We start from the raw sequence: 13,889 nt of genomic DNA on the forward strand, positions 1-13,889 counted from the left end.
GGACCCTTCTGACTTTACACTTATGTGGTTCATTGTATGTCTCCCCCTGCACGCACACACATCAGGGCTTAGTTCCAGAGTTTTTGGAGTTGAAGTGCATTTTCATCCAACATATCTTGCAAAAAAGAATTAGGCCCCATCAGCTGCTAGAACTTTTCTATAGGAATATACTAGAATGTTGAACAGAATATCCCACTCTTTACTCAGGCCATTTTAACAGTACTTATTGAAATACTTTATTGTACAACTTGTATACAGTGAGATTACACTTAGCCCTGTAAGGCCATGGAATATTTCTCCACCATTGTTTCATAACTGGAACTCATTTTCTCTGCACCTAAATAAATCTTTTGTAGCTGCAATCTAGGTCAATTAAGAAAAGCTTTGCTATAGTTAGCAATGGGTTTTAGCAATGCTACTGCTTGTTAGAAAACATTGGTCGTACGCAGGAGCAATGCACCTCTTTGGTGATGTTAACTTATTGCACAACATTCAGATTAGACCATACTTTATATACACTTTCATCTCAAAGAAGTCACTTATGTAAGTGGCACATGTAGACAGAACACGAGGCTGATATGAAGATAAGTTGATAAAATTCCACTGCTGAGCATTTGCATAGGCCTTAATATAATATCTGTTGTTTGCTAGTTACACATAAGTGTCTATTGTTAGCAGTGTACAATGATAAAAGTAAATACTAACCCTGTTTTTAGGCTTATCGTCTACAAAAGCTGCTTGTGAATGGTGTTGCAAATGCTTTATTTATTGGAGAAGCAGCTTTTACTATACGGTGAAATGTGATCACTTGTGTGGGTCACAATTTGGTTATCTTCATTGTCATATATTTTAATCCTACTGTAGCATTTTTACTTTTTTGTTTCAAATCAAAATAAAGCAGGATTTTTTTTCATTATTTATGATCATGTTTAAGTTAATGCTGTGCTTGGAGTCCATGTCTTACTCAAATTCCCACCACTTTTGGTTACTTGCCTCGAATTGCTTTTTAAAAATGTTTTGCTGTCAACAGTTTTATTTTGTTGTTTGAACAGGAGGGATAGCGCATCATAAACCGCTTCTTCTAGTCCTGGTGACAGCTGAATTACATTTGTGACAAATTTCTACACTATTCATTGGAGGGTTTTCATTATAAAAATAAGCAGTGCTCAGTCAGGATGCCTCTGTCTAAAAATGATGATTCTCAGTAGGAGATTCCGTTGCCTAGAGGGGTTTTCCTGTAATTTAATTCCTGTTTTGCTGATGAGCAGAAGGAAGCCTCTAGTGTGATCTCTTTGGCTAAATGCTTCATCTTCTATTTGTTGAATTAACATTAACGTTTTATTAAATTTCTTTTTCATTATGTTGGTATAAACATATATGAAAAGAGGACAAGATAAACATGGGTGGAAAAATAAAAGCCAAGGGATGGACCTTTCCCAGCATTGGCTGTCCTCCACAGTGTAGATCTTGTGATCTAATGTATAGGACTGGGAGAAAATGGCCTTCTGAAGTTCTCCTGTTTATTTGCAAGTGGGGGGAATAGGGAGGAGGCATAATCGAGGGCGGGGGGGGGGGCAAAATTCTCCAACATTTTCAGAGTTAGAAAAACAATTCTCAGAATAAAATTATTTTATGGGAAATTTTGGTTCGGAAATGTTGAACTCAGTTACATTGCTAGGTAAGTTACATTGCTAGGACCACATCACTTCTGCCAACAATATTAAAATGCCATGGGCTGCCACCCCTGCTTGCATTACTCACCAACCCCACATACCTGCCACCCTCTGCCCAGTCACTCACCCCCTTGCCAGTCATGCTTTGCAGCTTGCCCCAAGCCCCTTTTTCCAGTTCGAAAGCACACCAGTGCAAGTAGATAAATAGGTAACACTGCGGCGGGAAGGTAAACAGCGTTTCCGTGCACTCTGGCACTCATCACGGTGTTCTGTTGTGCCAGAAGCCGTTTAGTCATACCGGAAAGCTATCTGTGGACAAATGCCGGCTCCCTCAGCCTGAAGCGAGATGAGCACGGCACTCTGTAGTCAAGTTTGACTGGACTTAACCATCCAGGGGTCCTTTACCTTTTTTTTTTTTTAACCTCACCCTACCCTATCTTCTTTTCTTCCCATGGTGGCAGCAGTAGAGACTTTGTTCCTCTCTGTTTTGGTCCCCCACCCACCCATGAGCAGATGTGGTGAGTTTCCTGACTCCCACTTTCAGACTTGGAACTCAAACTATTAGTTATTCCAAAAATCAGTATGGCATCCCAGCTTAGAGCAGTCTACAGGTTACATGGTTCTAAGGCAAAGCAGAGCTCTATGACTGTGCATAAGCTAGAACAGCATCCCAGCAATTGACATGCCCTTTGGCCTTTCCTTTTGAAGAGTGGAGTGGGCACAGTCACTCACATGGCTGAACTTCTGAGCCTCAGGACTGGCCAAGCAAGCTCCTACTCCTTCAGGTTGGCTGATTTTGAAGGGTCTGTTAAGTGATGGTGCCGTTACCTCTACATCCTTGGAGACAGAGGTGGAGATGGCTGGGCTTGGCCCACAGTCAGATTGATCCTTAAGTACCTCCCCTGATTCGGATGGCTCTTTATTGACAGCAGGTGGCACCCAGACGTGGGTCTCGTGCTATATCAGTCAGCTGCAAGGTAAAGTCAGGGTATCCAATGGTGCTGAGGAGGCGTCATTCCTCTGACAACATATTTGGCTCTTCCCCCAGGTCTGAGCCTCCCAACTCCCAACCACTGGGACCCTCTCCAAGGTCAGAGTCCTCCTGTAGATCCTGTGCATCATTTTATATAATGTTTTTCTGTATTGTTCATGGTCCAGAAGATACATTTTGAGAAAAGGATCCTTTGCATCTTGACCACTGTCTCCCAGCCCTGTGGGCCCCTCCTCTGGATCAGAGTCTTCCAGCTCCCTGAACTGCTCTTAGCAACGAAGAGCGCTGATTTGCAGAGGACCCTGGGGAGAGCTGCAGGGTGGGCTTGAGAGGTTGCTTTCTGATTCACGGGAGTCTGATGCTGAGGATCCTAGGGAGGAGCCAAGTTTGTGGGGAGGGGGATTTCCCTCAACCTACTCGCACACCCTGCCTTCCTCTCCATTGCTGTTGGAGTTCGCCTCTGACACTTCCACTCTGCCTACCTGCCACTCCCTTTACCTCTGGAGTTGTCAGATGCTGGGTCTAGCCTCATCTCTCCAGAGGAGGCTGCTCCACCTGTCCCGTCCACCCCTCGGGAAGCAGGGACACCTCCCCCATCACTCAAGTCCTAGAGACACCAACAGAGGCATGAACAGATGGGGTGCTAGATTGTTTTCTAACAAACGGAATTGCTTGCTATGCTAAATTGTGCCCACCTTGGTTCCTTATCGTAGGATTGAAGGGGGTGTTGGATCAGCTTCTTCAACTGAGTAGCCATGTCACCTGCTGTGCCTTTATCTGTAGCACTGTATGCTTATTGCCTATGGTGCCTTTGAATAGCACGCTTGCGTCTGTATCACAATAATCTGAGCATTAAAGCTTTTGGAAAAACAGGTCACCCAAGTCCACATTTGTCAGCAAGTGGGAGCCAAGACATCTTCCTGCTCATCTGACTAATCCCGTCAAGATATCCGTGGTTTTCAGATCATCACCACCACCAGCATTTCCTAAAAACTAGATTAAAATGGAAGAATATATAACAAATAAAACGGGACAGTATACAAAACAATTAAAAATGTAGGAGTCCCACAAAGCTTGGATAAACATATATGTTCTTAAGAGGCATTTCAAGGTCATTAAAATATAATACCCAATCATCAATCCATGAGGTTAAAAGTACTTGATGCTGGGACTGGACCACAAGTCGAGCCTGAATGTAAATTGGGGGTGGGGCTCCTGGGAAACCAGGATGAGCTTTGGGTGTCGGAAATCCACTGATGCAGGGAATAAAGAGCTACTCAGGTAGGGAGAGGCGGCAAGGAGGCTTGTCAGTCTCCATCTATAAAAAGATAGATGCCTAGAGAGGAGGGTTAAATACATATTTAGAAAGGCTAAACACATATATATTCACAAAAGCAAGGGGTTTCTTCAAGTGTTGTAGGACTCCAGTTCTCATCAGCCCCAGATAGCATGGCCAGTATCATCTGTGATGAGAGTTGTAGAGCAAAACCACATAGAGGACCACCTTACCCTAAATGGAATACAGATTGAGAGGCCGAGTGAAACCTGCCTTTTGAGACCCTGCCTGAGGCAAAGCTTTTGAGCAGTGATAACCTTTTCTAGGAAACAACTTTGTGTTGCTCTGTTCGGCAGCTGAAGAACAGGGATTGAAGGAATGTACCCTTGCCTGAAGTATGTGTAGTTATCTCCTTCCACCTTTGCCTTGTGACTGGATTTGCCCACAATCCCATCTGAATTAAGTGCCCTGTGTTAAGAGGACAGAGGTTAGTTGAATGCCCGACACACCAAAGAAATCTGGACAATGTAAGGAATACTGCTGTTGTATAATGCAGCATGGATTAGCTCCAAAATGTACAGAAAGCAGTATCCAGTGCTAGGTCCAACTCAAGAGTAAAACCATTGAAATTAATGAACATTACTAATTTAGGTTCATTAATTCAGTGGGGATACTCGAAGAAAAGGGTACTGACATAAAACAGAAGAAAAGTGTTCTCTTTTCCAAATGTTGAAAAATGTCTTTTGGGTTTTACACAAAGCTCTTTTTGTGCATTCCACCTACATACAAATCGTGCACATAAGCAGGGAGAGCAGACGAGTTTGCTAAACTCTGCCCTCTCCCCCCACCCCACCCCCTGCCACCATCTAACTCATGGAGGGTGGAAGATGGAAGCAGTGAGCCTTCCCTATGCATAGAGGCTCCCTGCATGATTCAGAACCCTCCATAGCGACTGGAATTGGGCACAGACTACTTGCTGCGGCCAGCGGATTTAATTTATGAATAACAGCTCAAAACAAAGTACAGTGGTACCTCGGGTTACAGATGCTTCAGGTTACAGATGCTTCAGGTTACAGACTCTAACCCAGAAATAGTACCTCAGGTTAAAAACTTTGCTTCAGGATGAGAACAGAAATCGCGCAGCAGCGACAGGAGGCCCCATTAGCTAAAGTGGTACCTCAGGTTAAGAACAGTTTCAGGTTAAGAACAGACCTCCAGAACGAATTAAGTTCTTAACCCGAGGTACCACTGGCTGGAGATTTTGGGTTGGCATAGTGCATTTTCTCCAACGAGCAACATCTCTGCTCATTGTGGCTTATCCTTGGATATCCTCCAACCCTTCTATTAAGTTGTTTATTCATACTCTCCTCTCTTCCTGTTCTGAAATGTGCCCTGTTCAACAAAGTGCTGATTACTTAAGTGTGTTGTTGCAAGCTCTCTGTATTAGGAGATGTAGAAAAGGATAAGCTAATGGTTTGTTTGCAAACATTTGAATGTAGCTGGAGACAGGAAGATACCTGATAGATGTTTCAGGCACAGTGTGTGTGAAAAATTAAACCATTTCTCTACTTGGTTGGCCCTAAACACCCTGATTGTTAATTTAAATACTTGGAAGTTGCTCCTTCCCACCTCTCCACTGCCACTTAGTTCCAAGTAAGAATGCATAGATGGCAGCCTAATTTGTCTGTACCTGCCTTCTTCAAAAACGCCTTTATCTCTGAGCGGTGTGTGATGACCCAGCGTCGTTGCTTGCCCTTAATGTTTGCTCCCTGTGGAAAAGCCCAGTGTGGCAGCTGACATGCTTCGCTCTAGAATTCCTCAAACAAAATCAATATTTACCCAACAGTATTCTATTAGTTAACATTTTATTCTCACACACCATGTGCATGCTTGTGAAGCAGAGGGGCAGCAACTTTTGCTCACACCACTAGGCATGGCTGAGTGAATTAAACAGGGTCCCATTCTCCCCACTAAGTTATGCTATAGTCCTCATTCATGTCTAACCTCTTGCTAGGTGGCTTGCCCAAGTTGCTGCCCATTTGTAGTATGCTGATAACACATTTTAGGATTGTTGCGTGTGGAGGATTGCTGAATATGTTGGTCAAGATCTTTGAACATTCTACAGGAGGGGTATCTAACCTGATGCCCTCCAGTTGTTGTTGGACTACATCATTCCCTGACCACTGGTCATGGTGACTAAGGTTGATGGAAACTGTCGTCCAACAGCATCTAGAGGGCTACAGGTTAGCCACCTCTGTTGTAAAGAATGACAAAAATGGTTTGTACATAGTGTTAACTTTTGGGAAAACATTCCTGGTGTGTTGTAGAATGCTGATAACTGCATCATTAGATCAATGTGGAAAAAAATATTTCACACACACACACCAGAAATGTACAATTCAAATAAATAGTGAATACTGTCTACCTCGGTTCATTTTGCAGATGAGGCACAGGCCGTGGTGGTTGCCAGTGTGAAAGCACTCACCTGACTGCCCGTTGTTGTTGAGGTGCAAACACCCTGGCGGCAGCACTGATTTACACCACACCAGTCTCCCCACTGTACCCCCCTGCCGCCTCCCAGTAAGCAGTGGCTATGCAGGTGACGGGAAATCAGGCAAATGCCCCACCAACTCCTACTGGGCATAGATAAACTCTTTCAATATTGGACAAAAGATTAATGTTTTCTTTAGTAAAATGCTTGATATAATACGTGTGTGTGTGTGTGTCCCCATCCATGATGCAGAAGAAGACAGCCACCGTTCTTGTTATTCCTGTGATGCTCACTGAGCTTTTAATATGCTACGAAATGGCTAAATATCATCATCTGCTTTCATTTCAGCAAACATGTGACATTGAGACTTTAAGGCCTGAAGCCAAAAGATACTTGAAGAAGTCAATAAAAATGGGGGAAAGGAATGGTCTCCATCTTCCTACAGAAGTACAAAATGTAAGTATGACATCCACAGATAGTAAAAAGGGATAAAAGGAGAACATTCCAAACAGTATGGTTTTTGAGTGATTGGTGGTTTCCTTAGACAAGAAGTCCCAACTGCCTTATCGGGGTTCCTGACCGTATGGGGCTGTATTCAGGCTGACACACTTCCACACTACCTTCAGAGCTTCACACTAAACAATGGAAGAAGCATGCCCAGTGACAATGGAGGTGGCATGCCTTCCTCCATCCCTCTTCGATCCAAGCTGAATGCAGGAAGAAAGCTAGGATCACAGATACGGAAGTATACACTTTAATTGGCGGATTTAAACTCTATATACATGACTTGAGTAACTCAGGCTGATATATTGAAAGTGTTCTTTGTCCTTGGCAAATAAATTAGCATCTTCAAACTGTTGTGCTATTCTGTTTGTTTGTTTTTAATAAAGGTCATCCTTCTCCCATCTTTCTCTCCTATTAAGGAAATCAAGATGATAAAGCAGAAACTGAGCGAACTATGCATTGACTTCAGCAAAAACCTCAATGAAGATAATACATTCCTGATATTTTCTCAAGATGAACTTTGTGAGTATACATATATATATTTACCAATTGCTGTTGAGAGGAGGTGTATGCATTTTTGTATTAACGCTGTCAAATGCGGCAGCTAGACTGGTGACTGGGGGCGGCTGCCGAGACCACATAACACCGGTCTTGAAAGACCTACATTGGCTCCCAGTACGTTTCCGAGCACAATTCAAAGTGTTGGTGCTGACCTTTAAAGCCCTAAACGGCCTCGGTCCAGTATACCTGAAGGAGCGTCTCCACCCCCATCATTCTGCCCGGACACTGAGATCCAGCGCCGAGGGCCTTCTGGCGGTTCCCTCATTGCGAGAAGCAAAGCTACAGGGAACCAGGCAGAGGACCTTCTCGGTAGTGGCGCCCGCCCTGTGGAACGCCCTTCCAGCAGATGTCAAGGCGATAAACAACTACCTGACATTCAGGAGACATCTTAAGACAGCCCTGTTCAGGGAAGTTTTTAACGTGTGATATTTTATTGTATTTTTGGTTTTTATGGAAGCCGCCCAGAGTGGCTGGGGAGGCCCAGCCAGATGGGCGGGGTATAAATAATAAATTATTATTATTATTATTATAAATGATTAAGTGTTATGCTGCTGAGTCTTCCAGATATGTGTAAGCATTGTCTCAATCAGCCGTCCTCAATCAAGTACCCCACATATGTTTTGGAGGCCCATATTGGCTGGGGCTGATGGGACTTGTAGTTGAAAACATATGGAGAGCACCAGCTTGGGAAAAGCTACCTCAGATACTTATCAGCTTCACCTGTCAAAAGTATAGTTAACATCTTGCTCTCTCATTTCCACTTTACTTGCAATGACCATTTCCCCACAGCTGTATATTGTTAGTTTCATGTTTTGTCTTCTTTGGATCATTTCATTGGATGGAAGAATGTTTTAACACTAATTGCTTTTAGATGATGTAACTGTTTTTAGAATGCTTTTGTTGCTCATAGTGAATTTGCATGTTTACTTCAGTTTATGCTGTTGACATATGTACGTACGTATGTATGGATGAGAGAACGTATAGACCAGGAGTGTGGGAGCTGTGCCCCTTCAGATGCAGCTAGACTAAAACTCCCATCATCACTGACAATTGGCCATGCTGATGGGAGCGGGAGTCCAAAATATTTAGAAGGCCACAAGTTCGTTAGGCAGCTAATAATGGAAACCGTAGGGTGGTAATTTTAAAAATGCATGTTGACAGTAGAAATCAGCCGGGTAATTAAACAGTTTTGACGGTTGCTATGTCAAACATTTGTTGTATTGGTAAAGAAAATGTCTGAAAAGTATCCTTTTTCCTATATCCCGTGTTCCTCAGGCGCCCTTCCTGATGATTTCATCAGTAGTTTGGAGAAGACTGAAACAGACAGATATAAAGTTACCTTAAAATATCCACACTATTTTCCTGTTATGAAGAAGTGCAGTGTTCCAGACACCAGACGAAGAATGGAAGCTTCTTTTAACTCCAGGTGTAAAGAGGTATGAGAGATTTGTCCCGCCCATACCAAAGTGAGATAAAATATAGGAACAATATGACTGATCCATGGCCCTTTATGTACCTGGCTTGGTGGACTCATTTTGATTGTTTTCTCACGGTAGTAGCCTATATTATCCACAGCTGGAGAGCAGAACCTGTGGCCTTACAGATGTTGTTGGATTCCAGCTCCCATCAGCCCCAGCCAGCAAGGCAGGGGAGATAGGAGATGGAGTCCAATGACATCCAGACTGCCACAGAGTCCCATTTCTCTTCTGTAGTGCATTGGGAAATGAATGAGTACAGAAAATTCACTTTTTTTAAAAAAAGTGGCAATCTTCAAATTCTACATATTTACAAAAATTAAAAATAAATAAATCCTAACTTCCATTGCCTATATGGGTTACTCATTTAACAACTAGAGTTTTAGTACTGATGTATACCAAGAAGTACATAAAGGCAAGTTAAGCTTGTTAAAATGCTTTGGAGACCTCGGTGATTAAAGATGCAGCTGAACACAAATTCAGAAATGAGTTAGCAAGGGGAAAAAACATGTGGACTTACATGTTTTAAAGAAGGTGAATAATTGTCAAAAGAAATTAATAATGTCATCACGAGGCATTGGTTGTTGTGTCTTACATTTATAAATAATTCGTTGGCAAGTTTCAGAATTAAGATAACCATTCCAGGAACTGAGTAGTGTAAAATTAGCCTAATTCAAAGGACAGCATGTGAAGGTGCTAGATTTGTTTCACTTTTCTTTTGAACTTTTCTGAAAACTATTTAAAAACCCAGTTATGTGATCAAATAAGCAGTGGATCGCTAAGAGCAAAGAGGAAGCTTATGTAAGTATCACAATAATACATATAAATCGATGGAGCTGCTTTACCTTAAGTGGTCCCATTACAGTCATCTGTCTAGTTCAGTACTAGATCTCAGGCAGAAGTCTTTTCCAGCTCTCCTCCATGAGATCCTTTTAAATGGAGATTCCAGGGACTGAATATGGAAACTTTCACATGTAAAATGCATGTTCCACCAATGAGCTACAGTCCTTCCTGAATTAAAGCATATGTAAATTGTGGATACTTGGCTACAAAACATAAGGAAACTTTTTAAAAACAAACAAACATATATATTTTTAGCATGTTGGCGTTCTCAAGAGTATGACGCATATTTCGTTCAAAACGTATGCAATTGCTGTCAAAAGTACATTTTATTCTTTGCATTGTATGAAATAGCTTAAAGCCTTAATTTTTATTTTCCCTAGGAAAATGTTAGCATTCTTCAACAGCTGCTTCCTTTGAGGGCAAAATTAGCAGGACTTATGGGATACAACACACATGCCAATTTTGTTCTTGAGCTGAACACTGCACAGATCACAGACAATGTTACAGCGTTCTTAGGTTTGTTTTTATTTATATATGCAAAAGTATCAAATATAGTACTTGAATCATGGGGTAAAATTTATTGTGAAAATTTACTGGGGGCGGGCAAAGAAAAGGATCTGATCAAGTATTTTTAGCATCTTTTTTCTACTCAAAACTCTATCTATCCTTCATTTTCTCTGTATATATATTTGGAGAGTATAAGAGAATGAGTGTGATTTATGAGATTTAAGAGGACTTCTATAACATTACCTAGCACTTGCTTAACCATTTATTAGTTATAGGTAGAAGTAAGCCAAGCAGTCAAGAGCACCTAGTTAACATCCCTAAATTTTATAAATCTGCCTAGTGCAAGAAAGAAAAAGTGGATTATTTAACCCACCCAGTTGCAAATAGGTAGGTGTTTTATTGGGTTGGAACAAGTCCATATCTGTCTGTCTCATTATCTACAGGCTATGGAAACAGATATGTCCTAATGACACCAATCCAGGTGATTAGGATCTGTTAGGAACTAACTTGCAGGAAATACAGTTGTTGTAGTTTTTAATGGAGTTTCTCCTTCAGTAAATGCTATGCCAGCCTTTAATTAAGAAGAAATTACTTGGGTATTAAGCATTTAGTAGGAATTAACTAGACAGTGTTCTAAAACAGGGGCTTATTGATATATCACATCAGTATCAGTCACATATACAGTGGTGCCTTGCAAGACGAAAAGAATCCGTTCTGTGATTCTCTTCATCTAGCGGTTTTTTCGTCTTGCGAAGCAAGCCCATTGACGGATTAGCGCTATTAGCGGCTTATCAGCTGATCGGATCAGCTGATAAGCGGCTTAGCGGCTTAGAAAAAGGGGGGGAGGGAAAAAAACCAGCAGGAACTCGCAAGACATTGTCGTCTTGCGAAGCAAGCCCATAGGAAATTCGTTTTGCGAAGCACCTCCAAAACGGAAAACTCTTTCGTCTAGCGAGTTTTCCGTCTTGCGAGGCATTCGTCTTGTGGGGCACCACTGTAGTTAACTGCATTTGATGTTTGTTCTTGGCCTTCTGTTTCTGTTCGACCAAATAGAGCTAAGAATAAAATGGTTATAAAAATGTAACTGCTGCAGTAATGTATGAAAATAAGAGCCCTGCTAGATCAAATCAAAGGCTTATCTAGTCCAGAGGTCTGTAGACAACCAAATGCCACTGGGAGCCCTTGAGATGAAGACAAACAAACTGGCAAAAGTAATTGTAATTGTTTCTCTTTTCAGATGACCTAAGCAATAAGCTGAAGCTTTTGGGTGAGGCTGAGAGAGCGTTTATTCTAAACCTTAAGAAAAAGGAGTGTGAAGAAGCAGGGTTTGAATACGATGGCAGGATTAATGCATGGGACCTTCATTATTACATGAATCAGACAGAGGAACTCAAATACTCTGTGGATCAAGAAAAGCTGAAGGAGTATTTTCCCATTGAAGCCGTCACGGAAGGATTACTGAGTATTTACCAGCAGCTGCTTGGACTTGTATTTGAACAAGTGGATGGTGCTCACGTTTGGCATGAGAGTGTCACACTTTACACCGTAAAGGACAGCTCAACAGGTGAAGTTTTAGGGCAGTTCTACTTGGACCTGTACCCAAGGTAACTTTATGATTTATAGCTAAGATTAGTGGCGGCGGCTTTTCTTAATGGCATATATACCTAGCTCCTCTTTCAAGGATCTCAGCATGGTGCATGTGGGGTATCACACCTCCCTATTTTTTTTTTACTCATGACACTGTGAGGTAGTTTAGGCTGAGAGAGCATCACTGGCCCAAGCTCACTCAGTAAGCTCTTCTCTAACTGTGTCTTCCCCAACGCAGTGCCCTCCAGATGCTGTAAAACTACAACTCCCAGCATGGCTAACGGTCAGGGATGATGGGAGTTTGTCCAAAACACCTGAAAAGCACCGGGTTGGACAAGGCTGATCTGATCACTATATTTCACTGGTTCTCTTAATGAAATTTTTATTTACCATAAAAAGTGTTCTCTAGTTAATCAGTCAGAATATGTTTACCCTTTAAAATTTAGTTTTAATGCAGGTAGTTAATAAAAAATAACAGATGGCAAGGACCATCTTATAACAGACATTTCCCTTAACTCTTACATTGGAAAGAAGCCTCTTCTAAAGGGACTCCTCTTGCAATGGATGTGTATATCAACTAACTACAAAGAAAAGTATGTTTATTTCTTTAGAGCAGTAGAGTTGGCTCCAAACTTAGTCATTCTTTAGGGTACGGTAAAGGTAAAGGGACCCGTGACCATTAGGTCCAGTCGTGACCGACTCTGGGGTTGTGGGAGCTGGTGTACAACTTCTGGGTCATGTGGCCAGCATGACTAAGCTGCTTCTGGCGAACCAGAGCAGCGCACGGAAACGCCGTTTACCTTCCCGCCAGAGCGGTACCTATTTATCTACTTGCACTTTGACGTGCTTTCGAACTGCTAGGTTGGCAGGAGCAGGGACTGAGCAATGGGAGCTCACCCCGTCACGGGGATTCGAACCGCCAACCTTCTGATCGGCAAGCCCTAGGCTCCGTGGTTTAACCCTCAGCGCCACCTGTGTCCCTATTCTTTAGAGTAGCTCTGCTGAAATCTGTGGAACTACTCGTAAGAATGTCTGAGTTCAGAGCCAACCCACTTCTCTGCTCATGTGCAGATGCAATTAATTTATTAATACACTAGGATTTCTTGAATCAGTGACAGCCTTGGTAAAACTCATTATTTTTAAAGGATTATAGTGTGGCTGATCACAGCTGGTTATTTGTGGATGGAAAGCTGAGCGCCTGGCTAAGATTTGTGCCATTCCTTGTGGATGCTCACAGTTTCCCCCCAAAGGAATAACTCTGGGAACTGTTGTTGTATTTGGCGTTCATATATTTAGCAATGACCTCTTTTAACACTGCTTCCTGCTAAATGCTACTGGAATTCAAGGACACAGGGCAGATCCTAATGCAACTATGACTGCCAAGTGCTGCCAAAGTTAGTTTGTTTTGTATTTCTAATGTCCCTTTATGGCACGTGCCTCAAAGCTTAAGGTGTTTTGCATCCCTTACTCTATGAAACTGAACACTTGGACGGGATTAACTTCTAAACCTCCTCAGGCAGCTCTTATAGCTTGGCTGTAGAACAGAAAACCAGGTCTGTTGGCTGATGAACCTGCCAAGCCAACATATCTAAATTGATATAGTGCCCAGTGGTTTCACTATGCTCTGAGGGATTGCTTGTTTTTATTCCCTGTCGTTCATTTCTAAGCATAGTTTCCTCGAAAAGGAGAAGAAATAATGTTTAGCAGGAAATCACTGCACTTAAGTTTTCTTCCTCATCAGGGCTGTGGCTTACTTTCACCACAATGTCAAATAATGGCTTGGTAATAGAGAACATCTCTGTGATGTCTGCAACCTTTGCTTCCGCTCTGTCACCTGGTTCACACACAATGCTAAGCCAAACCATGAACAAGCAAACATGCAGGTTCTCAATAAAGGATTGTGGCTGCTTTGCTCCTCCTCTGGTTCTGCTGCCATGGGCTAAGCACCCCATCTTTTAAGAAGATTTCCAAGAAAGAATAA

The 13,889-nt window shown here is 42.3% G+C and overlaps 1 protein-coding gene across 1 annotated transcript in view; it reads left to right on the forward strand.

Moving 5' to 3' along the window:
- Positions 1-13,889, forward strand: part of NLN (neurolysin) — a 29,150-nt gene that overhangs the window by 6,909 nt on the left and 8,352 nt on the right. Inside the window, exons 4-8 of the mRNA XM_082241905.1 lie at positions 6,780-6,887; positions 7,355-7,457; positions 8,772-8,932; positions 10,195-10,330; positions 11,559-11,925. Of these exons, the coding sequence (XP_082098031.1) occupies positions 6,780-6,887; positions 7,355-7,457; positions 8,772-8,932; positions 10,195-10,330; positions 11,559-11,925 (875 nt within the window). The remainder of the gene's footprint in view (positions 1-6,779; positions 6,888-7,354; positions 7,458-8,771; positions 8,933-10,194; positions 10,331-11,558; positions 11,926-13,889) is intronic.

Source organism: Podarcis vaucheri (genome assembly GCF_965113315.1).
Source record: "Podarcis vaucheri genome assembly, chromosome: 11".
NCBI classification, from domain to species: domain Eukaryota; kingdom Metazoa; phylum Chordata; class Lepidosauria; order Squamata; family Lacertidae; genus Podarcis; species Podarcis vaucheri.